The 25,332-nt window shown below is 41.2% G+C and overlaps 3 protein-coding genes across 4 annotated transcripts; 2 read left to right on the top strand and 1 right to left on the bottom strand.

Moving 5' to 3' along the window:
- Nucleotides 1-63: 63 nt before the first annotated feature.
- On the bottom strand, nucleotides 64-16,690 carry ubr1 (ubiquitin protein ligase E3 component n-recognin 1). The gene is made up of 47 exons (XM_035167724.2): nucleotides 16,484-16,690; nucleotides 14,216-14,475; nucleotides 13,597-13,675; nucleotides 13,173-13,283; nucleotides 11,939-12,066; nucleotides 11,713-11,851; nucleotides 11,546-11,608; nucleotides 11,296-11,419; nucleotides 11,085-11,192; nucleotides 10,897-10,985; nucleotides 10,710-10,808; nucleotides 10,454-10,611; nucleotides 10,266-10,365; nucleotides 9,657-9,785; nucleotides 9,373-9,553; nucleotides 9,236-9,288; nucleotides 9,013-9,123; nucleotides 8,843-8,908; nucleotides 8,657-8,758; nucleotides 8,507-8,570; nucleotides 8,294-8,418; nucleotides 8,155-8,207; nucleotides 7,959-8,061; nucleotides 7,489-7,537; nucleotides 7,216-7,370; nucleotides 7,027-7,126; nucleotides 6,824-6,927; nucleotides 6,649-6,729; nucleotides 6,205-6,386; nucleotides 5,889-6,097; nucleotides 5,692-5,791; nucleotides 5,408-5,560; nucleotides 5,217-5,317; nucleotides 4,927-5,026; nucleotides 4,691-4,839; nucleotides 4,553-4,608; nucleotides 4,368-4,464; nucleotides 4,212-4,279; nucleotides 3,869-4,016; nucleotides 3,639-3,726; nucleotides 3,036-3,172; nucleotides 2,841-2,949; nucleotides 2,694-2,750; nucleotides 2,524-2,601; nucleotides 2,275-2,445; nucleotides 2,058-2,159; nucleotides 64-1,315 (listed from the first exon to the last, which is right to left on the bottom strand). The coding sequence occupies exons 1-47, from the start codon at nucleotides 16,529-16,531 to the stop codon at nucleotides 1,174-1,176; spliced, it is 5,229 nt and encodes a 1,742-aa protein (XP_035023615.1). The 5' UTR covers nucleotides 16,532-16,690; the 3' UTR covers nucleotides 64-1,173.
- Nucleotides 16,691-16,995: 305 nt separating this feature from the next.
- On the top strand, nucleotides 16,996-22,453 carry atxn3 (ataxin 3). 2 transcript variants are annotated; one of them, XM_035167604.2, is made up of 11 exons: nucleotides 16,996-17,079; nucleotides 18,459-18,623; nucleotides 18,715-18,759; nucleotides 18,852-18,937; nucleotides 19,050-19,095; nucleotides 19,191-19,278; nucleotides 19,359-19,488; nucleotides 19,622-19,785; nucleotides 19,925-20,081; nucleotides 20,320-20,387; nucleotides 20,495-22,453. In XM_035167604.2, exons 1-11 carry the CDS (start codon nucleotides 17,056-17,058, stop codon nucleotides 20,545-20,547), a joined length of 1,026 nt encoding a protein of 341 aa, XP_035023495.1. In that variant the 5' UTR covers nucleotides 16,996-17,055; the 3' UTR covers nucleotides 20,548-22,453. The 2 variants fall into 2 exon arrangements, with proteins under 2 accessions (XP_035023495.1, XP_035023494.1); XM_035167603.2 differs by having other exon boundaries at nucleotides 19,050-19,116.
- Nucleotides 22,454-22,562: 109 nt separating this feature from the next.
- On the top strand, nucleotides 22,563-24,941 carry serpina10b (serpin peptidase inhibitor, clade A (alpha-1 antiproteinase, antitrypsin), member 10b). Its single transcript, XM_035167602.1, has 5 exons — nucleotides 22,563-22,698; nucleotides 22,880-23,516; nucleotides 23,594-23,867; nucleotides 24,401-24,548; nucleotides 24,638-24,941. The coding sequence occupies exons 1-5, from the start codon at nucleotides 22,696-22,698 to the stop codon at nucleotides 24,827-24,829; spliced, it is 1,254 nt and encodes a 417-aa protein (XP_035023493.1). The 5' UTR covers nucleotides 22,563-22,695; the 3' UTR covers nucleotides 24,830-24,941.
- Nucleotides 24,942-25,332: the final 391 nt, after the last annotated feature.

Below are 25,332 nucleotides of genomic sequence, written 5' to 3'. Positions count from 1 at the left end.
TGGTTACATTTTTAGATAAAGGAAACAGTGTTGCACTCTGATTGATTCGGGGCACAAGGACAGTTCATGTGTAGACAGGCTTTAGTGTCTTTATTCTCCACAACCTGGAAGTCTCATGTAATACTGACTTACAACACAAAAAGGAAAAAAAGAAAATGATATATTCACACATTTTTTTCCTGAATATGATAACAAAAAAAAACAATGGTGGAAATAAAGAATGAAAATATATCATATTAGATTGTTTTCAATAAAATGTACTTTTTAATGTCTTAAATAGAATATTGCAATAGTTTCTTTACTTTAAATTTGTGTTGCGTGTGAAATTATCTGTCTTCAATAAGTTTGAACAATTATAAAGAGTAAATATCTCATATTTCTAATTAGATTGACCTAATACCTTTTAAAGGGACATATTATCATTGTTTAGTATAGTATCATAGCACGTCTTCTTATCAATAAATGCATCTATATGGAAGCAGGTGAGTGTATACTTCTAACAGGATTTAAACTGTTTGGAAAATATATCCTATAAATGTTTTATTAATAGAATAATGTCTAAATGTGAGCAAAGGTGACAGCAGCATTACCCGGACCATCTACGTAACTGATGCGCAAAACCCAAATGTGCAGGACGTCTGATTAAACCTACACAATTTCCAAATGACTGTATCCTCCAGTAAAGTATAACTCAACATTATAACTTATGACAAATCATTTCTAACACAAAAAAAAAAAGAGAGAATGCAAAGAATTCACAGAATGAATCAGGATTCAAATCAAATACATAAAAGTGGTAACAGAAACATGCTGGTGTGGATCTGATGTTTGTCTTTATTTGAATGAGCCTCTTTGCAAACAAGATGACTCGAGGAGAAACTCCTTCTCACAGCGGACAATCAAATTAAAACAAGGCGACTTGGGTTCGCAGGTTATCCTTCATCCTCCGCTACTCTTCTTGAACGTCCCACCTCTCTGGACTCCGGCAGGGCTTTTATGAGGGAGGGGCTGGCTGCTCCGGCCTCCTTTGAGCGGAGCAGGGTTGTTTGCTTGTGTGTTTGATGTAATGTGTGTTTGTGTGTATATAAGTGTGTAGGTGCCTCAGGAGCACTGGAGCAGAATGTGCTCGATGGCTGTGCTCTATTTCCCGGGCCACCACAGCTGGAGCAATCATCACAACATCTGCCACTCGAAGGCATACATTACGTTGACCACCTCCAGGCTGCGGGCGATTTCTTCCAGGATGCAGTGCTGCTGCCACAGCTGGTTCAGCTTCCTGTAGCGCTCGGGGCAAAGGTGCAGTGGATTGCCCCGTCTGGAAATGAAAATACACAAAGTACTCAATGAATCAAGGTTTCTGAAAAAAGAACACCATACGATACGACGGTAGAAGAAATATTAAGATCCTTTAACTAAATTATCAAAATGTTAAAATACTCCATTTTAAATCAAAGTTAAAGTTTAAAGTATCAAAAGAAGGACTCATTATGAAGCTATGAGTGACAAATAATTTGTCACAAATGTTTGCTAATAGTGATGCATTCATGAGTAAGAGACAGTAGGATAATTTTTGCTTTAAATAAAATGTTAATTTTCCAAGTAACCAACAATACAACTGTTAAATTATTAAATGTAAATGCTGTGGTGTAGAAGTACAAAAAGGAAATAATCACTACAAACGTATCACTCTTCAGGTGGAGGAAGTATGTTAAGCAGCTATTATTTTTAACCTGTAGGAGGCAGTATTGACATGTCTACATTAGAGTGGGGATACCCGACCCAAAGCCCAAAGGGACCTGATGAGTTGAGCCAGGTTCAGAGAAATGTTTTTAAAAGATATTCTGGTTTGGTACGGTCACGTTGGCTGAGCTATCTACTTGATTGTATTTATGCTGCACGTGGCTATAATCTGGGATAACATCAGGTTTGCTAATTTACTCTCAGAATCAGTTGGGATCAGACACAAAATTGAGAACCGAGCTGAACTGTACATCAGTTGCATCTCTAAGCAGAAGTCGTAACAAAGCACCACCTGGAGAAGCAGCAATGATTCTTACCCAAGGTGAGGATCAGTCTCTCCATAATCGTCCAGGTAAGGAGCAGGGTATGTGCTTCCTCGAGTCTTACTGGCCATCAGGATAATTTCACACTCTCTTATCCTGTCAACATGAAACAAGAAAGTGTCAAATCCAATTAAATCAAAAGGACAAATGTATATATTTTAGAGAAGACAAAATAATAATTTAATCTGAATGTCCAGGACAGATGACCCACCTCAGGAACATCCCCACACCAGCACCACAGATCGCAGCGTGGGCGGTGCACGCTCCCACATCTTCCCCGTCCAGCTGACTGAGGCAGCAGGAGCTCTGAGAGCACAGCATGGCCCCACAGAACAGGCACAGTGTCGGGTGCTTCCTCTCATCATCCGTCGACTTGGGACACCTGAGGACAAAAGAAGATTTAACATCCACACTTTCCTCCGAGAGATGATGAATGAAATGACTTTAACTTCCCACTTACTGGAAATGGCTGGCTTGATTGAGGAGAGCACTGTAATCCTCGGGAAGATCAATCAAACGGTTCCTTCTCCTGGGATATCTGAAGAAAGAGTTTATGGATTAATTATAACCGAGATGCTTTCAATAACAAAATAAAAGTGGGACTTCTTTAGTACAAAAGCCAACATCTACCTGACTGTCTGGGTTTTGCCTTTCAGGGCTTTGGTTATAGCTGGGCTCCCGCACCACCTGAGGAAGACAAAATATTGCCATAAAGCTGCTCCCCTCTTCAGCCAGTTGATCAAATGCATTGGCCTTGCCTCAGTGTTGATCACTTACCTCTGCAGCAGCGGATTAACGGTGTCTCTGTGCTCCTGGAAGAGCTGGAACACATTGGAGGGTAGTGCCAAATAACTGCATAGTGCCTCCATCTGTCCTTGGGAGGTAACTTCAATAGATAAAAACCGACAGCATGAGTGAATATACCATCACACTCTATATTAAGATGATGAAATACTCAAGAGTTTGACCTACCAGAAGTACTATAAACTTCCTCTGGTGGATGTACTCCAGTAAGGCAATTGAAAAAGAGAGCAGCGCAGCGCAGGAAAGGTTCGATTCCTCGCTTCACTTTTTCTGCCACAGTGCTGCCGGACACATCTGGAACCAACCTGGTGAGCAGACCACAGAACAACAAGCTGAGGACACACAAGCTGGTTCGATTACAGACAAACCTGATACTTGAAGTTATCTTATGAAGAAATTAGATGAAAAATATCTGTCCCAATCTACCTTGTATATCAAACTGCCCTCAAATCCAGCAGTCACCTAGTTTTATGTCTGCATGATCAATTGTTCTCAAAAACTAAATATTTTCTTGATTTTAGAGATCTGGCACTAATCAGGGAGGGAGAGTTCACCTCTAACTTTCACTGTGGGCTTTACAAGCTCCAACATAAACATTAGTTTACCACTATCAAAATAAAAAAAATATTTAAATTAAATTCTACAAGCGACTCAACTAATTCATAGATTTTACCCTACATGATTTTTAACCACATAAATTACTTAAAATGTCAAAATAAAGGTTGTGGTTGTGTTCAGTATTATAATCAGATAAACATTAGAATAATTTACCTCCCAGTGTGTTGCGACACTACACTGTACAGCTCTGCAGCTGCTCTCGCCTCCTCTGTCTCCTCTCCACCAGCCACTGGATTAAAATCTGGACAAGAAATTACAGCAATATTCAATCATCACAATCACTCTCATTATTATTTAGCATTCTGAGATAGTTTAGAAATTGTAATATACTATTTGTAGGTAGTTAAATTCGTTAGAGCAGCTTGCATGGTTGAGGTTTGTACCTGTAGAGGACAGGACGACCTGGACGATGTGGGCCATGGTGACCAGGTGTAAGATGTGCAGGTGGTTGTAGGCAGAGCTGACAGCAGACGGCTGTAAGTCTACAGCCTCTTCCTGGTACAGTGAGGGTATAGACAACACCATACCCACCTAAAAAAAACAAAAAACAAGTACACAAACATTACATACACTATCATAAGGTTCTCGCACAAAGACTCTGTCAAGTTAATACAATGGCAAATATCACCTTTAGTTTCTATCATTATGGGAGTACAAATGCAAACATGTCATTGATCAGTAAAATGTAAAACATATTCCAAAATGGAGACGATACCGCAGACGTACCAGAAGATGGAAGAAATCCACCTCCAGAAGGGACGGGTGGGTTTTTCTGCTCGTAACTGGAAGCAAAGCTGTGAAGAGCGACAAGGACAAATATATAATCATGACCGACTGATACATGAATATGATGTATTAAGAATTCTTGGCTGAGCCACGTACCCCCCAGCATGTCTGTGAAGTGCCTCTGGATTACAGTCTGAGAGCTCTTAAGTCTCTGGGATGCGGAAAACTGAACTATTGCCTTTAGACCTGCAAGCTGAAAAATGGGGAGAGGAATATCACAAACATGACCATTATACAATAATATAGGATAGGTGTTGACTTGTTAATATGTGGCATCAAACCTGTCTGTTTTGTAAGGATCCAAACAGTGATTTGTTCTCTGCCTGCAAAATGTTTTCTGTGGAGACATACATGTAAAGATTTTAAGTTTTGTAAAAAGGATGAAGGCAGAGAGAGATGCTAAATTTGCAAAGTCCTACCTATGGCCTGAATAGTGAAGGCACATGTATTCCAGGCCATAAGGGGCACACGAGGACACAGCTCATTGGGCGCCGTCTGCAGTCCCACCCTGTGCACCGTGGTGGCGCACACGACCAGCATCTCCACTATGCTCTCTGAGAACTTTCTCCTAAAGAGCAACAGAGAACTCAGGTCAAAGTGAGACAGGAAACACGGAACCTTGAGCAATATTGAAGGGGCAAACAGTTTCACTCACGGCTCTTGAACTCCATAGCTGAGAATGGATCTAAAGTCGGGCTGTCCCTGTCCACACAGCCCCGTCTCCGCCTCTGAGCTATTTCCTTCTGTGCTGCTATCTGCAAGAGAGAGTATTGAAAACCATTCACTATCTCATGTCACAGGATTTTTACTGTCATCAAATTTCCTTATGCCAAGAAAAAAACAGGCAAAACGACACACATTACCAATGGCAAATAATGAAATGCCTCGTTCTGTGCCTCAGCTGTTCACAGAGATGCAGTTATTGTTTACTCCATGTTTTCTTACCGTTATCCTGAGTGACTGACTTGAGACCTTTAATCCTGGCAGAGAGGATCTGGATCCAGCGAGGCATGGTCAAGTGCTGGCCAATTATCTCTGCATTCTCACTACACGCAGGAAACAAACAATAACGTCTAATTATTTGTTCAACCAAGAGCTCGGTGCAGATTGGCCTGATGAAGCCGGACTTGACTTACTAGTTAAATGTTAATGGTTCCAGTGGGATGAGAGGGACAACGGTATTGCACAGAGACTTGCACAGGGGACACAGGTACTCCCCGTTCTCCAGGTCGATGATCAGCTCAGCGTGCAGCCGATTCCTGGTCGTATTCTGGACTGCCTCAAAATATCTGAAACATATTAAATGTAAATTAACAATCAATATTGCCGTTTAGCTGACTACATGTGGTAGAAGAGGAGGATTGTCATGATAATATATAATTAATTCAGCAAAAATGGCCAATTGTGTTCCGTGACTTACTTCTGCCAACAGATGGCGTGCATGACATGTCCACAGCTGCCAGTGTGGGTCCCTACTGACAATTCAGGAGGCATCAACAGGGGATATGTTGTCCCTGACCCTTTAAGGGAGACAGAAAGAAAATACAAGTCAGATTTTCACCTATAAACATTCAGCTTCCACTTGATAAGTGAGACGTTTGTTGAGTGGAGACTGACCTTCTCCTCTGTTGGTCACCATCTTTCCTCTGCACTGTGTCAGCACCGTGGACCTCTGGACACAGGCCGTCAGTACCATCGCCGGACGCTGAGCCACCACTTCCTGCTCCTCCTGACAAAGAATGCAGGTCAGCACCTCCCGCTCAGCTGGGGTCGACCCTCGCTGTGGGCCGATGGCTACACACAGCTCCCTATGCTCCATGTCACAGCTGGAGGAGTAAACATAACCCACACTAGAATTATTGGAATCCATTCGATGCACATCTTCACCTCTACTCAAAAGAAACGCATGGAGTTCTGCAATGGCTGTGCTCACCTCTCGACAGCTGTAGGAGGCTCTCCCTGTATCCCGCTGTCAGGCATGTTGTCGTACAGCATCTTGTTGGACTCGATGAAGTTCTTCTGCATTGCCGACATTTGGGCCATAATCTTCTGACGGTGGAGTTTGGCTGCCTCCGCCTTCCTTTTCCGCTCGGCTTTCTCCTTGTCCTGAACACTCTGGACCAACCAACCAAAAACAAACGAGAGGGTGAGACTTCCCGGTGTCAGTAAGTTTCTGAAGTGTTGAGTATCTTGTTTGAACAAAGGAGAGTCTCATGTTTCAGGGCAGTGTCGCATGATTATGGTTATTTGTTGCTGTTGCTGGAATTTGTCTCAATGTGAGAATATTCTTTTTTTGGCAACAGGCAGCGACATAAACATACATTTATTACATGAAATTGATAATGTTTCACAATCCTCATACAGTGTTTTTTGTTACCTCCTCTGGCCTGGTTGTATCCACACTCATGGATGCTGTTGGACTGGACTTCTCTCTAAGGCACTTGACAATTTCAAACATCTAGAAGAAAAACATAAAATTAGACTGTAAGATAAATGTCAGTCCAAAAAGCTGATAATGAAAATGTATGGATATATATGAAATAGCAGCATACCTGTAGAACCCATTTGACCATGTCTTTCTGAGCTTCAAGCGATGGAAGAGCCTTGATCTTGGACAACAGCAGGAACACCGACTTGCCGTGTTCTGAACCAATTCCTGGAAGAAAATAAGAGACGCACAATTCAAGAGTCACAAAAATCCCAAAACCTAACAGGTGCATACATTTGTGAACTGTGATCTCTGGTTTGTACTCACTGCGAGCCTTAATGCTGAAATCGAATGTCACTTCCTCCTCTGTGCTGTCCTCAAGCTGTGTTTTCTCTTCAAGCAACGCCTGACCAATCACATGCAGGGCCTGCGTGGAAAAGGTTTGCGTATTGTTAAAAGCCTTTCTGACAAACAGGACAGGGTAGAGGCTGTAAATGTGAATGTCCACATGTGTACCCTCTGGATCATGGCTTCTGTCCAGTGCGTCGCCCGGTCCTCTGCAGCTCTCTGAAGGACACGTCTCAGGATGTGGATGATAACGTCACAGCAGAGCAGACGCACGATGTTGGAGAAATCTGGGCAGAAGGCCGGGGGCACCGGGGGACGAAGAGCTGAGAACAAAAATCAAACAATGTTAGAGGAGTAATTGCGCACAATAATCCAGCGCAGTGGAGAAGATTTAGTGGCTACAGTGGAGAGAGGCCTGAGCAGAGGAAAGCTGGTGATCACCTTTATCATTGCCCTCCTGAGTCCTCCTCTTCTTCTGTGACTCTTCTGCCTACAACAAGCGCAAAATAAGAATGAAATGAACTCTTCAACAGATGATGTGTGTGGTATATTTTAACCCATTTAGACATAATGCTACGTATGCATGTATATACCTTTAGGAACGGGTGCGACATTTGTGTGCTTCTCTCTTTAGAGCTGGATGAAACGTGTGCACCTTTTATGTGACGTCATTCACATGTGACTGAAGAAATACATTGCGACTCTCTGAAATACTCGTGTTTGTGTTTGTGTGTGTGTGTGTGTGTGTGTGTGTGTGGGGGATGCATTATGGGAAATGTAATTTGTTTTTCAGTGCTGTTTAGTAGCTTTTTAGGGGGTTGTTTTTAAAGAATGTTTATGTTTTAGAGTGGGTTTTTATTCAGCATCTTTGGTCTTAATGGGTTAAAACTGCTGATGAGACATCCTGTTACCTTGCTGTGCTGGGACCTCGAGTAATGGTAGAAGAAAGGGTTGAATTCTACCAAACGCTCTTTTTTGACTCCATACAGTCCGTGTCCTGATACTCCTGGTTTTCTAAAAACAGAAGCAGAGGAGACGGATTAAACCCACGCACCCCCACCCAGACAGTCCGGATTAAAATCAAGAGCTGTTTCAGTCTGAACGTACTTGAAGGTGGCTACTTTAGAAATCACCGTCTCCAGGCCTGTTTCGTGGCTTTCCTACAAAGAAAACATTTTTACACTTGCTTATAACGCTGAAAACTCATTCAGTGAAATGAATTTAGATCGGGCATGATGCAACTTACATTCTCTGGCAGGCCTTTGACCAGGCTACTATGAGCCATGGGCTCGATGCACAACAGGTGGATGACCTCCCTCATCGTCACATCCTCTCTGGTCACTTGACTGATCCCGGGCACAAAGCGCTCACCTGGAAAACAGAGCACGGGTCAGACGCTACATTGTCATTCATATCCAGCTGAGTAATCATATTTGATGAGTAGAATGTGACACTGCACCAACTATGACGATCAGCAGGTACAACATCTCTTCCGTCAATCGATTCCACTGTACCAGCTCATCCTGGAAAATTGGTGATTTTTTCATTTGTGCGAAATTAAGTTTGGACGCACAACATTTCTTTTCCTGAATGAATACTAAAGTGTTACCTGGTCTTTGCTTGAACAACTTCCGTTAAAATAATCGAAGAGCTCGAAACGCAGCAGGATCAGCATGAGGAAGTGGTTGGGGTCCATCTTGGAAGCAGCTATCTGTAAACAATGTGTGGGGAGGATCGTATGTTAGCACATTGTATATTGAGCATGAGCAAAATGTTATGTCTGACTGCCACCCACCTGAAGCATGAGAATGTCCTTGTCGTACATCTCGTCCCTGCATTTTACATCCTGGTAGTAGTAGACCTGTTCACATGAAAGAACAACGGTTCATTCAATTTTTTTATCAATAGAAAAAATAATAACAAACAGCGGAATGACATCTCATGCATCTAGAGAACGCAGCTTACCTGGCTGACCAATGAAAGCCCGTTTCTCCGCCACATTTCTGCTGAGACCTGAGCAGCCAGCACCACACAGCGCAGAGGATGTTCCACCAGCTGGGTGTAGTCATAAATCTCCTGCAACAGAAAAGAAACATTACTATATTACATATATCTGATACATGTGGTGCAGGTTTAAAGTATTCTTTCCATACTGTGGATGCAATGTCATTGTTTCCCCATCACTTACAGGATTATCCAGATGTTCAATTGCTCCTGTTTTGCACAGAAGTACATACAAGCCTGTGGATCAGAATAAACAGAGTAGTAAGTTTACAGTTTACAGGAAAACATTATTTTTAAGAGGCTCAATATGAGTTTTCCTACCAGCCAGTAGTCTGGAGATAGGCAGGTGTATGCTGACAGGCTCCTGAGACACTTTGTAAGGGCGAACATGGAGAATGTGTTTGCACATGTAGTAGTCTGTGGCCTCCCTTCGGAAGGGCTGGTTATTGCACTGCATGAGGTCTTTGTGGCACTCCTTAAATGCAAGCAGCAAGATCTCGTCCTGAAAGAGCAGACATAATTAATAACTGAATACAGCAGCAACATAATGCTTTCCTCTTTAACTGTGAGGAGGTTTTATCGTTAAAAAATGATACAAAACTCACATCAGAGGAACACCAGTCCTGAAACATAGCAAGAATGTGGCGCAGCTGGATCTGAAGAGAAAACCCAGCTTCCCACTCTGGCTCTACTGCAATGTGTTGCCCAAACTGGCGCTTCACCTCCTCCATACCCTGAAAGGCAAAGTGAAAAAAGATTAATTATACAAACTGATTTGTCTAGTTACCATAACCGGATATAATAGTTATGCTATTACATGCTATCAAAGAATGAATCAGGGTCTGGAGGTTATGTTTTCACCCCGGCCTATTTGCTTGTTTGATGGTTTGTTTGTAAGCAAGATTTCGCAAAAACTACTGGACAGATTACCGCATAACTGGTGGAGGGATGGGGTGTACTGTAGGTCAGGGGAGAACCCATTAAAGAAATTCCTGATTCAGATCTGCACCCGAGTTTTATCACTCTTTTAACATTGCGAGAAATCATTTTCACAGATTTCCCAGGGAATCATTCATGGATCTTGATGAAAACAATCGGCTTATTTAGGGGACTGATGGGTGCGAGTGTGTGAAATTTGTTGCCAAATGATTAAATTCAAGGGGACTCTTGAGCCTTGGCGGAGGAATGCGCTCTCCGAGTGCCACTCTAGTTACCTGCATGCATTTGAGAAGCCCAAGAAAGACTTTCAACCCCTCGAGGAACTGTCTCCGCAGCTCGTCAGTCCATGTTGAGGGTTTACTGATCAGAATATATCTGAGAAGAGAAAAAAGTCACATCTTTAACAAGGAATCGAAAGAGTTAGGAGTAACTTGTTTGTTATAACTGCTGCCTGCATAGTCACCTGAGGTCGTGGAAGATGACCTGGATGCGTGCGAACTTGTCTGAGTTGTAGCCGAGGAAGAAGAAGCGATTGTTGTCATCCAGGTGTTCACGCAGCAATTCCATAACTGTGTCGACTACCACCTTAATGACATTGCCCTCTTCAATCAGCTGTCTGGCCTAGAGAAGAGATTTGAAGTTAATAGATGTCTGCATGACTGTAAACATATTAATGATATGCCATACCTACACTACGATATAATATCTAGAGAACATACCAGTGTGGGTACAGTGAAGATTTGAACAGACAGAGCGGTGATGGATATATTCCTCTCATGGTCATCATTGATGAAATCCTTCTGCAGCTGCTTATAGTGCTGAAAAGATCAAGACAGGAAATATATTCAATTACATTATAAAGATTTCCTCAAAAGTTTTAAAACTATTATTTCAATGTTCTTTTACCTTTGTAAACTCAATTGCAAAATGCCTCTTGAACTCCGTCTCCATTAGCATGCTGCAGAAAATCAGCTCATGTACAATCTTGCGAGCTCCTTGGGAAGACAAGAAAAAATGCCTTGTTAGTGTCACAAAGAAATGAGTTGAGATTAACCTACAACTGTGTATGAAAATCTAAACTCCGATCTACTCGCCTTTGTACATCCTGGCATCGTGCAGCATGAGTTTGCTGATGAAACACGGGAGGTCTCTATCCGTGTCTGGCTCGAGTGCCACCTGACAGAAAGCCTGCCTGAAGCCGGCTGCACATCAAACACACAGGTTCACATGAATACACATGAATATTCAAATGAACTTGTTCGACTAAGCAGTGTAGTATGGTGTTGTGACAACGACAGCAGTTACCTGAGTAACCGATGATCTTTTGGAACCAGGAGCCGAGACGCAGGGCAAAACTCTGATGAGCCATGACGGCAGCGTGAAGGATCTCCACGCGCAGAGGCTGCAGGGAAATGTGCTCCGAGTTGGACTGTAACACGGCAGTAACAGAGTTTTAAAAAACGGAACAATGATGATCTTTGGCTCAAGACTACATACAATTCCAAATTTCTAAATGAGCTTTTAAATAGGTGTAGAGTCAGTAGCTGGTATTTACCCTGATAAGGTCTTTTGCTTGCTGACATGAGCGAAGGGTTCCTCTCTTTACTGCACGCCGACCCTGTGCAAGAGATGAGAGTGCAATTAAGAGAACTGATTCAGATCAACCTTCTTTTGATAGTAATGTAAAGGAAAAGTCAAGAGCAGATCAAATCATTATTTTACCTCCTTATCAATAAGTGCTGTGTGCGTCTGTGCTTCAGCCTGATCACAGTTTACAGAACGCTGCAGGGTGTAGATGACATGGTCGTACGAGTGGTGCTCGTCGTTGTACAGAACACAGTAGTATGCATTGTCTTTTTGTCTGCATGGATGGAGAAATATAACATCAGGGTTGAGCTGTGTGCTTATACATATGCAGTTATGAATTTTCAAGTAATCAGACAGGTACCGGGGCTGGAGCTCCGGTGGCAGATCAAAGCTCTCCTCCCACACCAGGAAATCTGTGAGGTATTGCAACAGAACCTGGAACAGCTTCTCCGCACGCCCATAGAGCTCAGGCTCCAGCACACACTCATCCTGCACAAAATCAGAGAATCACACAGGAATCACTATGTAGAGCAGTCTCAGGAGGTGTCTCGCTCCAGAATCCAGAACCTTTCACACATACACGTGACACAGTTTTGAGTAACATTGATAGAAAACGTGGAGTGATGTTTCTGCAAATTAAACATCTGTGATTTTTCCCAAAATGAGAACAGAAAAACATCTTTAACATTACAGAAACTGTAGCCAAACGGACAAAAATGCCCTTTACAACCTTTACTAATTCCCCATTTCCTATGTCACAACTGGTTACACGGAACTAGTCTAAATATTTTTCTAAAGAAGAGCCAAACATGCAGCTGACCTGGTCACAATAATATCAAATCCCCTGAGAGCAAACATTCCACACAGCAGCTAAGTATTTCATACAAATGTCTGACATTTAACACACAAGCTAAACTGAACATACAGTGAGCCTGTGCATTTACACCAGTCACGACGTCACACCGCTGTGTGAGAATAAGCGCTTTGGAATCTACCACAATCCAAACAACAAGAACTCTGACACAGAATGATGGGTTTTTGAATGTTCAGCGTGGAGAAGCAATTGTGGTCATGTGGTTCAGATCTGGTGTAGAAAACACCAGGCAGCCTGCCAGAGCGGGGCCAGTGATGTCTTTGTTAATGCAAGCACCTGCTGTTTATGGAAAAAAAGACAGAGCCGTCAAGCTCTACGTCTGCTCAAAGCCCCTGAGCGTGATCTTATCAGAGGAAAGCCCAAATACTGTGATCAGCAAAGAAAGGCCAGACAAACACCTGCTCAACAACCAATCATCACGCTGTGTTCCAGCAGCAGTTTGGTAGGAGAAAGTGTCGACTGAGCACATCCCTGCACTGTTCAGCCGTGATGTCTCACCAACTGTTTTCCACCAGCTTATGTGAACGTTATCACCCTCCCCATCGCTTAACCAAGTTGTTCATTTTCTGTGTTCTTTTCTCATTTCTGGAGTGAAAGCCACAGGCGACAGAGCAGCACCCACAACTAAGATGGGAAAATAAGCATTCTGGGGTACACTGACACAGAATGGGACACGCACGCCCCTCCCACATCCCTCTTTCCGCTCTGTTATGCAACTCACCGTTACCATGGCAGTGGCTGCCCCTGGGTCGTGTTTGGAGCAACAGGGGCCAATCTTCCAGGCCTCTACATCCCCGCAATCACAGAACCCCCCTCCTGATGACGCATGCATCTGGGAATATAAACACACATACTGTACTGTCACTGACAGCAGTTATCTTCAACAATAGCTGTAGCTGTGGGAATCCATGACTATGGTGCAACATAAAAGGCCTGTAATGATTTATAATTAAACAAACATTGATCTTTGTTGATCTAGAAATATGTTGTATATTTTCCCCGAAGGTTTAAGGGGCATACAAGAGAATCTTCCAGTTGACATTATAGTGCACTGAATATTACAGAGACTAGACAAGGGATAGTTAAGGAGGCTTCATTATGTGATGTCAAATTCAAAATATATAAATATTTATAGTGACGCTTACCTTGTAACGATGGCTTTTGTGTACACTATTCTGGAAGCAATCCATGCACAGAACACAAGTGGGATCTATTGCACAATCCCTGTGGAAGAAGTAGATTTGTTATTGTCAAGAAAAATGTATCATCTGAGGTTGAAGATGTGAAACTACAGTCAGTGTTGTTCGCTGTAATCAAACTGAAATGCAAACTGACTTTGTTTTATGTGAAAATCCGTGGTATAAAATTGATCAGCATAATAGGACGTTTTGGGGGATTTTGTGTTGATACTGATTAACTGTCCTTGGCTGTGTTATTGATTGAAGTCAAATTTGTTTTGGATAAATAAAAAGGAAATTGACAATAACTTAACAGATGTATACATGTATGGGAGTAATACAGCTCTTCATATTATTCAGGTTCACTCAGACTGCACCACACTGAAACCTGAGAGCTTCTGCTCATTAAATATGTATTTCTAACACTTAGCCTATATATTATGGTATTATAACTTAAATATATTGAGATAATCACCAAAACAAGATTTTATTTACCTACATCTCAACATGAGTATTTTATCATTATTTGTGTTATTATTGAAGTTACAGCTTTTTTATAACAGAAGATCAGAGGGTCTGTTCAGACCTGCAGGAGTAGACAGTCTCTCCCTCTTTGAAGACACGTCCACAGAGCTGGGACGAGGCGCTGTCATGCTTGAGCTTCTCCAGACCCTCCTGTGGATCTTCTCCAAACAGGAAACACTCCAAAGGGAGGAAGAGTCGGCTCTGAATGATCTCCTCTTTCTCCTGAGGGCCGAACTCTTTCTTCAGGCAGAAGATCTGAGGCACCTGCTCCCTCAGGTAGCGGAGCAGCTCCGCCCTGCTGTCTGCAGCCTCCAGCCATTCCTGAGGACAACAGAGAAGAGAGAGACAGGGATTAGTCTCTATTCTCATAGTAATATGCTAATTCATATTTACCTTTAGCAAGGGTTGGGTAGTAATGGATTCTATTTGTTCAAAATTACGTAATATCCCGAAAAAAAACTAGTAACTTTAATCAACCCACATTACATTTGAAAAACATGTGTAACTGTATATTCAGTACCTAACTACATTTCAATGTAATACGATCAGACCCCACCCTGCTGAGGATTACACGAACACTTACTCTTTGTTTGTCGCTTGGCTGATGCAACAAAGAACACAAATTAGCAGTTGTTTCGGGTAATTTAAGCCAATGGTAAGGAATTAGTCACACTCTTTCCTCCTGTTGAATTACAGAAGTTTTGACACTTCTTGTATGAGCTGGCAGCTGAATGAAAAGCACAAAGTGCAGGCACAGGCTTGTTGAAGTGGCCTGATATCTGTGTGGCAAGAATCATAAATACAGTTATCATCCGCGTATCATGTTATCGAGCATAAAGTTACCACACCAATCTGTCTAGGCGAGCTAAGCCAAACAGAGGCGAACAGACAAGAAGGAAATACACACATACTCAAAAATACATCACAGAGTATAAAACACAGGAGTAAAATCTGAGCCCTTAAAAAAAAATGAAATAATAAATCCTAAATGTTTAAATGAATAGGGCAAACATTAAAAATAAATAAAACCTATATATGCAGATTCTGCATAATCTTTTTCGATTGCAAAAAATAAAATCTACTTATATATTGAACCTTATTCTAAATAAACAGTGAGAATATTTTGTTTCAACAAATTTTCTTTTTACTCGATAGATCTAAAACATTATCAATGCTAATAACATGTGTTTTGTGTATGTGTACATGTTACTACATGATTGTATTTCTCCAGCATTTTGCTTTTCAGTCACAACAGCTAACCTCAGTATTTGAATAACTACTTATTTAGTATTCAGTTTATTCTAACTGCATTCATGCCGGCAGTGACACAGTGTTGTTGCAAACCTAAAGACTTGAGTTACACCAGATATCAGTACAAACATTTATATATTTATAATTTTACCCAACATACTAAAGCATCCTTACCTCTCCCTAGTCTAGTCTCTGTCTCCTGTGCATCATGTGCTAGAACGTCAAACTTTGGCAAAATGTTGATTACTTTTAAATCAACCATTGAATACACATTCCCTTGTACTAAACAAAATGGACACAGCTACAAAATTTTATTTCCAAAAACGATCTCTTTTTTTTTTCTTGAAACATCTGAAACCATTATCACTGTATTTTGTATGTACATATATATATTATGTACACACACATTATTGTATTTCTACTGCATTTGGTTTGTTGTTGCAATAATGATGCGTTTGTTTCACAACATCAACAACATCAATGGCGGCAGTGGAGGTAAATCTACCTATGTAGGTAAATCTACAGCAAACTCGGTCAACCAGAGATCAAATCATTTTTATATTTTACAGTGATGGCTCGAGTTTAAACAGACCACGTCTCCATCAACAACAACAACACCTGACGTGTCGTGAACTCGACCACCGTTGTTTTCAGCTGACACGACCCTGCGGGAGCGTGAGGAGCCGAAAAACGTCCTAAACTCATGGCTAACTCATGTTGAGGCGCTTTGGACAAAAGCGAGCGACCCAAAACACCAGCGGGTGGAGATAAACACAGCCCCGACAGCGCTGACACATCCCCCCCTGGCTTCCTTAGCTCATCTCCGATAAGTCCCGACTCCAAACCCACGGTCACGCACTGGCTGTTTGTGTTGATGTGGAAAATCCTCCGCAGAGACGTTTTAATGTTAGGCAGCTAGCACGGGAGCTAGCCGCCTCTGCTAGCCCGGTACGTGTTATTCCCCCTCACTTCGCCGCGGGACCGTGTCGTCCAGGGGGACCGACACGTTTCACCCCGGCGTCTGGTCTCGGGGTCACGGGGGTCGCTGTCAGGTGTATTCGCTGTGGGGAAGTCCTACCTTGCTGGGGTCTTGCAGTCCGTCTGAGGATCTCTCACCGTCCGCCATGTTCCATTTGCCGTAAAAGAAGTGTCGCTAGGAGACTGTTCCCCTTGTAATCAAAACCTTTTGCGACGCTGCCAGACCAGAACCCCCCGATCAATACCAGAGATATCTAATCAAGCACTATTTAGTTTATTGATCACATTGGACTTTGTTTTGTTTTTTAAAACGAGTGTTTTTACATTTGTAATCTGCCTCTTGTCAAAATAGACATATTGTAAACAAAAAAAAATTCCCTGACTCGCCCTCTTGTGGTGGTTTATGGGTGTTTGCAATGCTGATATATCCCGGATATGCTTTAACAATAGTTTTAAAACCAACAGTGTGTGTATCAGTGTGTTTGTGTTTATTATTCGCGTCGCTCTGCTTGTCCCACACTGTGTGTTATTACTGTGATAAAGTATAAATGTACTAATCCGTCTATGGAGATTTTAAATGGCGGTGTAGCACCGAGCCGCTAGATGGCGCTGCCCCCGATGAACGCAGCGGCGCTGGAGGTCAGAGGTGAATGTTTGACAGAGAGCTGAAACATGGATTCCATATTTCATGAGAAAGTAAGTTGAGATGATTGACTTTGAAACGCGTAACGTGCAGCTAACCGGTCGTGCTTACGCGGAAAAGCAGCCGCAGCTCACGGCGGCCGTTAGTTTCCCGGTGGTGAGAGATTTGTGCTGGTGCTTGTCAGTGTTGTGGTCCAGGCAGCTAGCATGCTAACTGCACCTGCTAGTCAGAGAATGGAAAGTTTTCTTTGCAGCTAATACAAAGCTTCGTCGTAGCCACTAGGATGTGACTTGCGTGGAGCTGGTGGACGACTCGGTTTGACTTAGCTCTGTGTTCTGATTCGATTTGCGAGAAGCGAAGGTGTTTGTGTTGTTTACGTAAGCTGAGCTAACTTAGCTCCACTGGTGTGTTTGCTGTTATCATGGGGACAGAAAAAAAAAACCCATTCGATTTTTAGTCGAGTTTACTGATACAGCCTGTTTCACATGACTCAGTGGTTTCCAAGATAAAAAAAAAAAAAGCAAAGACAAATACATGACCGAACGAATGAGTTGAAAAGAAAGAATTATTTTTGAATTGATCATTTTTAAGTGAAAATCTAAAATATTCAAAGTAGTAGATTGAAAACAAAATGGAATAACACATGAAATATTGAAGTACAAAGGAACATGGATTATATCTGTGTATCAGAGGAAAGTGAAAAAAATGTGAGTCAGCAATAAATACAATAAAAGTATAGGGGTACTATTTATCCACACCCTGATTAACAGTTTGTTTATATGTTTTTGATGTGCTTTTAAAAGTAAATACTGTTGAAAGTTCCAAGGCTAATTTAGTTTATCCTAGTTATTGTGAGGAGACCTGTACCTGATGACATAAGGGATCTAACTCGTGTGTATTCAATGAGCATGTCAGTAAGTTAAGAAGAAGCTATGCCTTTCATAGATTTAAAAATAATAAGACGTATTTCAAAAATCAATTCTTTGTTTTGCTGGGGTCAGTGTAGAGAAGGTAAAATAGGGGTAATGTGCTCAAATCTTTTCGTCTGCCACATTCTGGATTAACTGGAGTTTATTTAATACCCGCTTTGTCAATTCAGCTGTAAAGTGTATTACAGCAGTTGAGTTAACGTGAAATAGAAGCATGAACTAGCTTCCCTAGTCTAGCTCAGACAGGGAGCATCTAAGTTTTGCTATATTTCGAAAACATGTGCATCTTGAAATTCGGATCAGGGCCTAAAATCACACAGTTTTTGGCCAGAGAAGTTAACATTAAGTGAAACTGTTGTCGTGGGGCCCACTACATGAATCTCTGTCTTGTCCTCACCTAACTATAAAACATTTTTGGACATCCACAAACTTCAGTCTTCTTAACTAGTCTTGGGTCCGTGTACTGTCGTGCTATATGTGTATAATTACTCCTTTCTTTGTAGCAAGAGGGCTCTCTGTGCGCCCAGCACTGCCTCAACAACCTCCTGCAGGGTGAGTACTTCACTCCTGTGGACCTGTCCTCCATCGCTCACCAGCTCGATGAAGAGGAGAGGATGAGGATGGCTGAGGGAGGTATGGCCAGCGAGGAGTACAGGACGTTCTTACAGGTGGGGAGACGCAGAAAGTGGATGTTGGTGGAGCACGTTCTGTTACCATAAGGTGTCTAACTTTATGTTTTTATATATGATGGGTTTTTAGCAACCATCTGGGAACATGGATGACAGTGGGTTCTTTTCAATACAAGTGAGTAAAGGACATTCACATTTTATTGTAACAGAAAAATAACATTATAAATCAGGAACGTCAATAACCCTATTTATTATCTAACCCCCTAGGTTATTAGCAATGCTCTGAGTGTGTGGGGCTTGGAGCTGATCCTCTTCAACAGCCGGGAGTACCAGAGCTTGATGATAAATCCAATGTAATGTTTCTCTTTCAAAACTTCATTATGTTATTTGTCAGATGGCTAAATATGTAATCACATAACTACTTTACACTTTAAGCCGATGGTAACAGCTACTTTCCTGTTTCAGAAACGAGAATGCCTTTATTTGCAACTACAAGGAGCACTGGTTTACTGTACGCAAACTAGGACAACAGGTATGAGTCTTTAATCTACATAAGCAAGTCGAATGCTTGTTTTATTTAAAGCACTGCTTTCTCTTTTTTTGCAGTGGTTTAACCTGAATTCACTGTTGACTGGACCAGAGCTGATATCAGACACCTATCTAGCCCTTTTCCTTGCACAGCTACAACAAGAAGGTTTTGTAAAATATTGACTTATTTAGAGATTTATTAGATGATGCAAAGCGGAAAAGAATACTAAATTTGTGTTTGTGCAGGTTATTCCATATTTGTGATTCGAGGAAACCTCCCTGATTGTGAGGCAGAGCAGATCCTGCGGATCATGAGAGTGCAGCAGCAGCAGCGGCCCCGGCTCATTGGAGAGGACGAGGCCCAGACAAGTGCAGGGTGTGTACCGAATGTGATTGTACAATGTAGAGGACGCGTATATTACTCAAAAAGGACTGTCTTAGTTTCATATTACTTTAGATACACTTTTGATTTACTTGTGGCAACTGATCAAGCCTTGTACTGTGAGCAGCAGGCCAGCAGCTCTGGGCCAGGCAGAGATGAACTTTGGTGTGGAGGATGAGGTTGTGGATGAAGATGAAGAACTGAAGAGAGCCCTGGCACTTAGCAGACAGGACATAGATGTAGAAGATGAGGAGGCTGATCTTCGCAGGGCCATACAGCTCAGCATGCAAGGTAAACGATGATTCATTCAGAGGTTTTAAAATATGCTATGTGTCAGATAGTCTTCTTCCCTATTTTCACAAATCTTATTCTAAGTTCACAGTTTGTAGTTATAACGTTTTGACTGTTGTCTCTATTTTTGTTTTGCTAGGAGCAGTGATGAGCAACAAATCTCCAGGGTCTGAAGTGGGAGCTGTGAAATCAGGCAGTCAGGCAGCAGGGAGTTCTGCAGGAAGTCAAAGAGAAGGCCAAAGCGATGCTCTCACGGCCGAGGAACTGAGGAAGAGGAGGCAAGCCTACTTTGATCGGTAGGTTCAGCTGCATGTCTGCACGGTGGATATCGTATTGTAAACACAACAAATGCTCGCTATCGGCTTCAGAAATCCTGCAGTAACAAATGCATTGTAAATTCATTGTAATTTACAATTTGATTGTAAGTTTGTCCTGTGTAAATTGTTGTATTCATGATTTTGCATCCACCCCATTTAAGTGCATTGAAAATGTATGCAACAAATTTGACACAAATTCTCTGTGTTGACTGTTTAGGCAGCAGCAACAAGCTCAGCCGATCAATCCTCCAATCCAACCAGACGTTAACTCAGTAGGTGGCTCAGGTGAGTGCATCAGATTTATTTAAATACAGATAAGTACATATTATTTATTTAATGTCCATCCAGTAAGACATGGAAGATACTATCTTGTGCTGTCCTTCCTCTTCTAGGATCTGTCAACACTGGCTCTGAGGAGGACCAACAACAAAAGCTCGGCCAGTGATGGTGTGGAAGATTTGCCTGTGTTGTTTACCAGCTGCCTGGATTGGCATCCCCATACAGGGGGTAGCTTTGCTCCTTCCTCCAACCTTTTGCACGTGCGAACGTAAGGACAGTAAGGAGGCTGACACGTTTCCCCCGATTAGTTCGCAACAGAGGCTTCAGAGAAGAGAACAATGACAAAGAACAATGACAAAGTAAAGGCAGCAGTTCTAATCTAACTCAGTAAGGCACTGAGGCTGGGAAAAGGGTGACCACAGAACTCATGATGCAGTTAATCCAAGTTTGCAATTGCCTTTGTACCATGGCGCCTTCTATTTCTATTGTGTACTGTTTTTTTTATTCTTGTTTATTCTCTGGAAGAGAAGGAAAAGAATCTTCAGCATACAGTACAAAGGGTGCGTTTACTTGCTTGGTGTGAATACATGCAGAGACACAGGAGACCAGTGTAAAGCCCACACGTGAACGCATGATTAGAGAATGACAGAGCCCACTTACCTTTGTATTGGACTTGGGTTTTTGGTCATAAGATGTGATTCTAGTACTCACCCCAGAACATGTGTGGTTTTCAAATCCTTTTATTTTTTGCAATGTACTGAAAGTCTGAAACAACCTTTAGCCAGCGGCACTAATACGTGTGGGTCATTTATTCCTGACATCATCAATCATGTTACTTGAACACTGACGAGTGAATTCCCAAGGTATTTAGACAACAACATATTTTTGACGTTGTGGCTTTGTTTTTACCTTTAAGATCATAAGCAGGTGTCATGAAATGTAGTTTCAAAGCTTATAAACAGGGTGTTTTGTCCAGTTTGGCTTGATAGTTAAAAATGATTCTATAGAGCTATTTGTCAAATCTACGATACCTTTAACTGATGGATATTTTACATATCTTGTCCAGAATAAGTTGACATGTAATAGGGATCAAAGACGAAATCTATATGACACTGCAGCTGATAGATAAATACATCATTAATTTTACCAGCACATTATAATCACATAAAAAGTCCAAATAGTCTGTTTTTGACTTCACATGTTGTTTCTCTTCATCAGTATTTTGTCATGAACTGTAAAGGGAATTTATTTTAAGAAAAGATTGTTAAAATTCCCTTAGACATCACAGTTTACAGTTACAGCCCCTGAAATACTTGTTGCACTTGTTTGAATTGTCCTGTATTGCCATAATACAGACTAGTGCTGTTCACATGAGCTGTACAAAGATGCATTCATTTGCACTGAGGTTGTCAAGGGTTCACGCTATTGGCTGATTGATGAGCAGAATTAACAGTAAAATATCAAGGAAGAGGGTGGACTGTTATTTAACCTAATGATTTATATAATGTAAAATCCAAAGAACCAACCAAAACATCAAAAATGTGTCGTCATGCATACACTTATAAGATTTCATTTATTTCAGTTTTTTAATTCAATTCTGAGCATTACTTTTTTAAAATTGCTCATGTTTTCCTGAAAAACAGAATCGGGTTACAACGCACGATGGAAATGAATAAACCATATTATGGCATTAATACAATTACATTTGTTTACAGTTATAAAGTCTTCTGGAACCGTTCAGCATGGATAGAGCTTGATGCCTCCACTAAAGTGCTGGATGTCATGTAAAGTTTGACCTTTGGTGCTGGATGACTGATTCCATGATAGTTGTTTTGTTTGTTTGTTTCCTTTTTGATCTGTAAGGCTTTTTTATATTTAAAATACACTTGTGAAACAGTATAAAATGTTGTTAGTTAGGTTTTTATCATTACATTATTTTTCACTCACTGCATTCTATCAATAGTACTAATTCATGATTTTTTGTCATATGTCACATGTTACCACAGCACACTCTTTTGTTAAATGCATTAGTTGTTGTTCCAGGATTAAAGTGATATTCACTCCTAAAGTTTGCCACGTCTTCTAAGGAGATCTTGTTTTTACCAGTCAATTTCTCTGTAGGTTGGTTTGTTTGTTTGTGAGCAAGATTACACAAAAAACTATTGGCCCTGACTGTTTGATAAACAGCTCTGACTAAATCTGGATCAACACAACAGGTCACAGGTCGTGGTTAATGTATAACACTCAGAGCACACTTGCACTTTGTTTCCCCAAATAATAGATGCAGCTTTCAGACGCAGTATTTCCAAGCTGAATGGTACGTATGCCAGATGGTGCATTTTGGAGAAGTGTATTTCAGTGACGAATATCTGTTTCATTTTAGAATGTCATTTATTCTAAAAGTATTTGTGGTCATTTGTAAGGATCCAAGTTAGCAACAGCGTTTCACATGTGCTTTTTTAACCTATTTTTGACATCTACATGTCTGCGTGTTTCAGGTTGTTCCTTCAAACCGTCCTAGACTTGGCATTATGGCTTTAGACAAAATGAAGATGGGGTTGATTTGTATTCTAGCCTACATTTGCTTCCTCATTCCTCTTCACCAAGCACAACTTCCAAGTGCCACCATCTCAGATCTTTCTTTCAAAAACATGGACTTTGCCATGAAGCTTTACAGGAAAATATCCAGTTACAACGACAAGAACATCTTTTTCTCACCCCTGAGCATCTCGACCAGTTTCGGCGCTCTCTTGATGGCCTCTGACGGCGTCACCCGCGAGGAGTTGCTCAAGGGTCTCAACCTGGAGCAGCTCGAGACGGCTAACGAGCCAGAACTCATCCCGAGACTTTTCCAGCTCCTTCACGAGAACATCACACAGAACGGATCGCTGAAACTGGAAGATGGCATGGCCCTCTTCGTGCACCCGCATTTTGAGGTGGAAAAGAATTTTGAAAACCAGATCAAGACATTTTTTGATGCTGACATTAAAACTGTAGACTTCACAGACACAGAGGCAAGTGTCAAGTTCATCAATGAATACGTCAAGAAAAAGACTGAGGACAAGGTGACAGAGATTATATCAAGCCTGGACGCACAGACCCAGCTCATGTTAATCAACACAATTTTCTTCCAGGGTAAGATCAATCACTCTGACTACTCTATATTGATTATAGATTGTCTTTACAATTAAGAAGTATAATGTCTTTCACAGGAGCCTGGGAGTTGCCATTCAACCCCAATTTCACTCAAAGTAATCCCTTCTACATCGATAACTATAACGTTGTGCAAGTGCCCACAATGTATAAAGAGGATAGGTTCTACATGACGGACGACGTCACACTCGGAGCCAAAGTGCTGAAGCTGCCATACAAGGAAGGTGTCTCCATGCTCATCCTGCTACCCAACAAAGGCATCGACTACACTGTAATCGATGATCAAATCTCTGCTCGCAAGTTCCTCACGTGGGTCAGAAAACTGCAAAAAACGTAAGAGCGTTATTATATCTTTTATTAGCTTCACATTCTGTACTGAAAAATAAATTGTTGGGCCCACTTTAAAGAATGACTTCAATTGGGAACAGACAAAATAAATAAGTTAGTTCAACTTTAAGTTATATAAACACATTTGCTAACTCTAATTTAAGAAATGTTTTATTCATTTGTGTGTTACTGATTTAAAAAAAAAATTAAGTTGTTGCTGCTATTGTTTTAAGTTTGTCATAACAAACCGTGACGATAGTTTACTCAGTTAAATTAAATCAATATAATGTTTTTAATGAAATAAATTAATAAAGTTAATTCAGCTTGATTTATTCAATACATTTTTTTAAGTTGGTGAAAAATCTTCTTTTTCCAGAGTGTTTAGCTATTATCGTGAATGACTTTGTCACAACATCTCTAAAAGGGGCTATGACAAGAATCTAGCAACAAGAGTGCAAATTAATTAAAGATACATCATACATCATACTAAGAATAACCAAAGCATCTACTCAACATGTCTAACCGCATTGTGTTCTCAGCAAACTGGAGGTCAAAATGCCCAAATTCAAGATGGAGCAGTCGTATTCCCTGCACCACATCCTACCAGACATGGGCATGCCCAGTATCTTCAGTAATTCAGCCAATTTGACGAGGCTGAGTAAGGGTGGAGCCATCAAAGTGTCAGAGGTTGGTTTTCAATGTCACGGCGCTGTAACAACATATTGACTAAATCCAGACGGCAGAAGATGACCTTTGTCTCTCCTGTTAATCCACAGGTGCTGCACAAGGCTGTGATTGACGTGGATGAAACTGGGACAACGGCAGCAACTGTCACAGCAATCGGCATTACACCGTATTCCTTACCCCCGACATTCACCATCAACAGGCCGTTTTTCTTCTTCATATATCATGAAGACACAAACACTCTGCTGTTCATGGGTCGGGTGACTGACCCCACCAAAAACTAGTATTTCTTTATGCAGGCTTCCTGAAAGCTTGATGGTTTGAAATATTTGTTTTGGTCTGTTTTGTAAAGGCCAAACATATATGTGATCAATGTTAATAAAGACTTTACATTGACGTGTCTTTCTATGAGATTAAATCAGCACACACACAATCAAATGTGTGTATTGCTCATATTAAATGAAGGGTACACGGTACATAAATGAGACCGCCATAGTATTTTACTAATAAATTACTTTTGTTGTTTTTATAGAGGTTTTAAGTTGCAAATTACTTCATTTGTAAATACATTAATACTTTGATTGATTTAAGTTAATTTATTTAATTGAATTTACTCATCTGAATCAATTTATTAACTAAATTGTAATGAGTACATTCAGAATTCTACTAAATTAGGTTAGTTGAATTAACTTTAAATAAAAACACAAAACAAGTTAATAAATTAATTTGTTTTTATAGACACTGCTGCCTGGGGCTTTGTAATGTGCCCCAAAATGTATCTGTCAAT

The sequence above is a fragment of the Hippoglossus stenolepis genome, chromosome 10, assembly GCF_022539355.2.
Source record: "Hippoglossus stenolepis isolate QCI-W04-F060 chromosome 10, HSTE1.2, whole genome shotgun sequence".
NCBI classification, from domain to species: Eukaryota; Metazoa; Chordata; class Actinopteri; order Pleuronectiformes; family Pleuronectidae; genus Hippoglossus; species Hippoglossus stenolepis.
Note: the sequence above shows the minus strand (reverse complement) of the source record. Positions and strands in the feature narration are given on the sequence as shown.

What these genes read in the sequence shown, in the direction of transcription:
- ubr1 (XM_035167724.2), bottom strand. Translation starts at nt 16,531, where the DNA reads ATGGCGGACGGTGAGAGATCCTCAGACGGACTGCAAGACCCCAGCAAG. An exon ending in CAGAAGCCATGATCCAGAGG is followed by an intron (nt 7,127 to 7,215) that starts GTACACATGTGG and finishes TTTTCCACGCAG; the next exon opens with GCCCTGCATGTGATTGGTCA. An exon ending in CTTCACAGACATGCTGGGGG is followed by an intron (nt 4,280 to 4,367) that starts GTACGTGGCTCA and finishes CGCTCTTCACAG; the next exon opens with CTTTGCTTCCAGTTACGAGC.
- atxn3 (XM_035167603.2), top strand. Translation starts at nt 17,056, where the DNA reads ATGGATTCCATATTTCATGAGAAA. An exon ending in AGTACAGGACGTTCTTACAG is followed by an intron (nt 18,624 to 18,714) that starts GTGGGGAGACGC and finishes ATGGGTTTTTAG; the next exon opens with CAACCATCTGGGAACATGGA. An exon ending in TACGCAAACTAGGACAACAG is followed by an intron (nt 19,117 to 19,190) that starts GTATGAGTCTTT and finishes CTTTTTTTGCAG; the next exon opens with TGGTTTAACCTGAATTCACT.
- serpina10b (XM_035167602.1), top strand. An exon ending in CAACACAATTTTCTTCCAGG is followed by an intron (nt 23,517 to 23,593) that starts GTAAGATCAATC and finishes TGTCTTTCACAG; the next exon opens with GAGCCTGGGAGTTGCCATTC. An exon ending in GTCAGAAAACTGCAAAAAAC is followed by an intron (nt 23,868 to 24,400) that starts GTAAGAGCGTTA and finishes TTGTGTTCTCAG; the next exon opens with CAAACTGGAGGTCAAAATGC.